At 42.0% G+C, this 6,075-nt stretch overlaps 1 protein-coding gene across 1 annotated transcript in view; it reads left to right on the top strand.

The window, feature by feature from the left end:
- The window catches only part of IL22RA1 (interleukin 22 receptor subunit alpha 1), an 8,657-nt gene extending 4,007 nt beyond the window's left edge, over positions 1-4,650 (top strand). Inside the window, exons 4-8 of the mRNA XM_057383768.1 lie at positions 33-217; positions 954-1,023; positions 1,354-1,529; positions 2,617-3,156; positions 3,385-4,650. Coding sequence (XP_057239751.1) covers positions 33-217; positions 954-1,023; positions 1,354-1,529; positions 2,617-3,156; positions 3,385-3,816 — 1,403 coding nt within the window. The 3' untranslated portion in view covers positions 3,817-4,650. The remainder of the gene's footprint in view (positions 1-32; positions 218-953; positions 1,024-1,353; positions 1,530-2,616; positions 3,157-3,384) is intronic.
- Positions 4,651-6,075: the final 1,425 nt, after the last annotated feature.

A 6,075-nucleotide genomic window follows, 5' to 3' on the forward strand; every position in this document is an offset into this window, starting at 1 on the left:
TCAGCTCTCACTGCCCGTTCTGTCCTTCCCAGCCGTTATAGGGCCACCAGAGCTGGAATTTTTCCCCTTTGTGCGTTCCATAAAATTCCTGATCCGTCCCCCGCTGACCCCGCTGCGGGGGGAGGATCAGCAGCAGCTCACGGTGGAGGACATTTACAGCAAATTCCAGAGTGTGGATTATCAGCTGATAATGTTCAACCCGAGGACACGGCAGCAGGTAAAGCTCAGCAATCCTGGAAATGCCATTTTTGGGGAGATCACGGAAGGAGAATTTGGATGTGCGAGGGAAAATCTTGGAGGTTTTGATTCTCGGGACAACAGAAATTTTAATCTCTTTAAATTCTCTTAAAATTCTCTTAAAATTCCCTTAAAATTCCCTTAAAATCCTCTTAAAATCCTCTTAAAATCCTCTTAAAATCCTCTTAAAAGCCTCTTAAAAGCCTCTTAAAAGCCTCTTAAAATTCTCTTAAAAGCCTCTTAAAATTCTCTTTAAATTCTCTTTAAATTCTCTTTAAATCCCATTTTAGGATAAAAAGGAGCTCAGAGTTTACATTGGATGTGCAAGGGAAAATCTTGGAGATTTTGACTCTCGGGACAACAGAAATTTTAATCTCTGTAAATTCTCTGAAAATTCTCTGAAAATTCTCTGAAAATTCTGGGGATAAAAGGACTTTCCAAGAGCACTCTAAAAGCAACAAAAACTAAAATCATTGATAACTAAAAATTATGTGAGTAGCTCAAGTTGGAAGAAATGGGAATGCAAAATGAAATACAGAAATAATAGAAAATAAAATTATATAAATATTCCAAATTCCATACCWACAGAATAATTGCAGCCCTATAAGATCTTATTAATAAATATTATTTTGTGCTGAATTTTGCAGTGTGAATCAAGGTAAATTTAATTTTAATAAATTAATAAATACAGATTTTTTTTTCTTTCTTTTCAACAGTGGACAAAGACTGAGCACAACAAAGAATTTGAGGTTTCCAACCTGGACCCGGACACTGAGTACAATGGNATTTAAAAAAAAAATACATGGATTTAAAAAAAAATACAAATACAAAAAAATACAAATAGATGGATTAATAAAAAAAGGAACATTTTAATAATTTCAAAAGAAATAATTTCAAAAATAATAATTTCAAAATTAATAGTTTCAAAATTAACAGTTTCAAAATTAATCAATCATTTAAAAATTAATCATTTAAAAATTAATCATTTAAAAATTAATAATGATTTCAAAGTTAATAATTATTTCAAAATTAATAATTTTAGAATTAATAATTATTTCAAAATTAATAATTTAAAAATTAATAATTTAAAAATTCATTCCAGGTGATATCACCTGGCTGGCTGTGTCATTTTTCTAACCCGTTTCTCTGTTTTTCTCTCCCCATCCCCAGACAGGACGTGGATTCTGTATTTTTTGGTGGCTCTGGCATTCTGTGCCGGGCTCCTCTTTGCTGCTGTGGCTTTTGTGATTTACAAATACATCAAAGAGCGCCGTGCCCAGCCCCGAGCCCTGGTGAGTGCCCTGTTACACATCCATTTGGCATCGTGGCCTCCACTCCTCATGATTCCTTAGGATTTTTAATTTCTGTATTTTCATTCATCTGTATTCCTGTATTTCTCCAGTACAGCACTAAAAACTACCATTTTCTCATCTTTAGACAAAACAATCCCTCTCTAAGCTGAATCCAAGGACACCTCAGAACCCCAAAATATGGAAAACACATTGAGTTTTGGGGAGCAAGTTTGGGGTGGGTGACCTCATCACCTGAAAAGATCATTAGGGAATTAAGACCCAATATGTTAATAAGGCAGAACTTATAAAAGGTGAAGATCTCGTGACCCGGTGTCCATTTTGGGTGCAGCCTCAAGAAGAGGCTTTGTCTGCCCTAATGTACCAATAGGCCTGTTAGGCCTGGATTAAAGTTGTCTATTCTCATTCTCTTAAGTTAGTCTGGGCTCTATTTCAGATCAGTCTGACTGAGAAGGCATCACTGCCCCRCCCCAGGGTGCCCCAAACCCACCCAGGGATCCAGGGGCAGCCACAGCCAGGGCTTCACCACCTCTGAGTRAAGAATTTATCCCTAAAATTCAATCTGAACCCACCCTCCTTCGTTTAAAGCGTTAATGAGGTTTGTTTGGGTAATTAGTGCASGTTGCTGGTGCTTTAGGGTGCTCAGAACCTGCCCCAAACTGAGACATCCTAAATCACCAGTTCCCCTTGAAACGCTGACATTCTCATTTATTTCTCATCCCCCACAGCAAGAGTTGGGTTTTCACACTACTGAGCTCAAGGAAAACTGATTTTTACTCTCCAGGGCTTAGGCCAAACTTGGCAAAAGTGAAAGCAGTTTTTGTTTCTCTTATTTCAAGATTGCTTGGTTGATACATGATGAGAAATGTCTCTATTCTTGTGAAGGGAATTTCATTCACTAGAAAAAAAAATTAAAAAAGCAGAGTTCTTTAGTCAGCAGAGCAGATCCCTGGGGGTCATTACTGCTTTTACTGACTCTTCTCCAAAGAAAATGTAAAAGCAACTAAAGCAAACCTTCAAGGTCGCAGCTTCTTGCCAATAACTCGTGCTTGTTTTTGTATTCCACCAGGATTTCAGAGGGATCCCATCGTTCCAGCCCCTCACGCTGACAGTGGAGCACATCATAAAACCCCTGAATTTATCCAAACCTTCCCTTTTCCTCCCCGAAGTGCAGCTGGCACAGATGAGCCAACACTTAGACTGGGCTTTGGAGCCAGCCCGGCCTTTCTGTCCCTACCAGCAGCAAATTGAAATTCCAACATTCCAGCTGCCCCCTCGACATTCCCAGCTGGAAATCCTGATGGATTATGCTCCCCAAAAAGCTGAGCAGAGCATCCCTGCTGGCAAAAAYCTGGCCCTGACCTATGGGGTGTGCGGGGATGGCACAGAGAGCAGATCACAACCCCAGCAGATGCTGAAGGAACCTTCTCCAGATGTTTCTGTGCTTGGAGAGCTCCAAACGGGGCTGGGAAAGAGCTGCAACCACTGGGATTACAAAGAGCAGCAGCCAAAGGTGGCCCTGGGGAAGGGCAGGGACAGATTGGAGTCAGTCGTGCTGCAGATGCTGGAAAACGAAAACTGTGGGTCCCAACTGGAAAATGCAGAATGTGTGTCCTGGCTGGAAAATACAGAATGTGTGTCCCAGTTGGAAAATGAAGATTGTGTGTCCCAGGAAAATGCAAATTGTGTGTCCCAGCTGATTCTGAAAAATGCAGACTGTGTGTCCCAACTGGAAAATACAGAATATGTGTCCCAGTTGAAAAATGCAGACTGTGTGTCCCAGTTGAAAAATGCAGATTGTGTGTCCCAGTTGGAAAATACAGAATATGTGTCCCAGCTGGAAAATGCAGACTGTGTGTCCCCACTGTCCCTGTCCCTGCTGGAGCACAGGGGATGTTACAGACAGCAGGCAAAGCTGCCACCACTGYTGGCTGCAGAAAAAACTGACCCAGATTATGCCCCTGAGGATCCACTGCTGCCTCCTCTGTCAGCTGCTCTCCTGCTCTCGGTCAGGACTGGGGATGATTTCCCTGAGGAGAATTCCCAGGAGCAGTGGATGCTGCTGGAATCGTTCCCATATTCTGCACAGAAAGTGAAAATGGCAGAGATTGAGGATGTGGAAATGTTCCCARTGGAGAAAAAGCTGAGCTGCACAGAACTGAGCACAGAGCCCAGCTCAGCACACACCAGCACTCCTCTCACCATGCTCTTCAAAGATTTGGACTTAAAAGTGCAGTGGGATGAGGATGAGAGCACGGGATTTTATTAGGATGGTTTTGTGGTGTTAAAATCCTGTTTGTGTTTTCTTGTGTGGAGCAGAAGCGATGCAAAAACCCAGCTAAGCCTGGCTCTATGAACACAGCACAAACCCAGCTAAGCCTGGCTTTATGAACACAGCACGGGGCTTCAGACTGATCCATCGTGGACTTTGAGTCCTTTACTGATAAAATAACTCCTTGTTATACTGCAATTCTGTGTGTTTGCACTTAAACAACAGGCCTTTGTTTCTTTTATATTCTCAAATTTATTACGYATTGGATTACTTTAAAAGCTGAGCTAAGATTCACTCCCAGCTCCAGATTCAGCTGACTGAAAATGCAGCAAAATTCACAGCAGAAACTGTCTTTGCTCTTTACCAACACCAAAGATCCAGAGGTTCCCACTCTGAAGAAATTCAGGGATGCAAACCTAAAAGAATTTATGTTTCCCACCCTTTGAAGAAATTCAGGGATGCAAACCTAAAAGAATTTAACGTATTTTGGTACAGCAGAAAGAGTAAATAGACATTTGGAGAAATGACTCTTGGAAAACAGAATTCTGCTTGCCTGGGATGGACTTTGCCTCTAAAGGAGTCCTTGAAACTGGGGAACAGCTCCTGAGGCAGCAGTTGTGTAAAACACACCCCTGTTCTGCTGAGCTTTTAATACCTGTACTAAGATAAAGCCATTTTTAATACCTGTACAGAGATAAAGCCATTTTTAATACCTGTACTAAGATAAAGCCTTTTTCATCTCTGCAGCAGATTCATGCAGCCTTGGCCCAGTTCTGAGATTTCTCAGCTGCCGTTTCTTCATTTTTCTCTGCAATAATCACACATTTTTTTCCCCTGGAGATGGCCCTGGGTTTTCATTCCAGGCAGGTGGGATGGGAGGCTTTAGGCCCTGCCAGATCAACGCTCAGGCTCAGTTTATCCCAATCCAAACGCTCTCAGAAATTCAAAAAGGACACCAGGAAGGTCTTGAGCTCTTCCTCCCACCCTCAGTGAATTGAGGAACCATCCTCCATGGCCTCAAAAATTTTTTGGGATCCAAAATCCTTGGGGCACTTGCACCTTCACCAAAAGTGAGCTAAATTATACTCCTTCCAGGCCCAGAGGAGGAAATTTCTTTTTTTTTTTTTCATTCAGAGCAAAGCACAGTTGTTCAGCCTGTTCATTCCTGTGGTGAAAAAATGTGCCTGAGGGTATCAGCTGTAGAGAAGTGAAACAATTTACAGGAAAAAGCAAGGATTGAGTGGCATGRGGAAGTATTCTGTGCTGAAATGGGGTAAAATTCAGCTGTTCCCACTCCAAATGTGCTTGGGGGTTTTCTCAGCTCAGGGAAGATGAAAGTAAAGGCGAAATTCCATTTGCTTTGGGGTGAATTTGCAAATAAACCATAGGCACATAAAGATTTTTGATGATTCAGCCTAGGATTGAAGGAATGGTGTTAGAAATTTTACAGGCCAAGTTTCAACTCTGAACTCCAGCACTGAGAACTGATAAAGAACCACAGCCTCGTCCTGGGAGGCCAAAAGGGTGAAATTCCAAGGGTGAGCAGGAAGTGTCAAAGATTGATATATTAAAATCTTATTTTTTTATTTAATCCTATTAAAAATACGTGCACGGCCTGGAGAATGAGCAGCAGGACATTTGCAGGGAGCTCACTCCACACCACTCATGGGTTTGTGGAATGTCCTTTATTCTGTTTTCTGTCTCCCAAAAAACACACAGAGAAACGCTGCAGCTCCTGGAGTTGTTCCCAAGGACTGTGAGACCTCAGGGAAAACAATTTTTTTTTCCACTAAACCCCCCTGGAGAGGCATTTAAAGCCAATGGTGGCAATTATCTCATTCAGAGTTRCCTGTGGGCTGCAAATCTTGTGTCAACAACCTCCCCAGTGGTTTTCCTGAGGGAATAATCAAATGCCAACATTTTGGATTGTGTTGTGAAAATTGTTTAACCCCCAGCAAAGGATGAGCGTGGCAGAGTCGTGTGGAAGGGATGGGGTTTTGGGAGAGCATTTGAATGTGCTGCTAAAATGGCATTAATTTCTATTTCAAAAACATTTCAAAATCCCTCTGCAGACCCTCTACCATAGGACCCAGGCCATAATAAATGTGTTAGGCTGGTGGAGCACAGATGGGAGCTGAGGAAAGTCTAAAACTGCATTTTCAGAATGCACGTTGGTGCCTAAAGATGCAAAATGTCCCTGAGTTGGGACATCCACCCTTCCTTCAAACCTTTAAACTCCTTCAGGGCTGCCCCAAA

This window comes from Malurus melanocephalus, unplaced genomic scaffold, assembly GCF_030028575.1.
Source record: "Malurus melanocephalus ecotype Western Australia unplaced genomic scaffold, MMel_1.1 scaffold_658, whole genome shotgun sequence".
NCBI lineage: Eukaryota > Metazoa > Chordata > Aves > Passeriformes > Maluridae > Malurus > Malurus melanocephalus.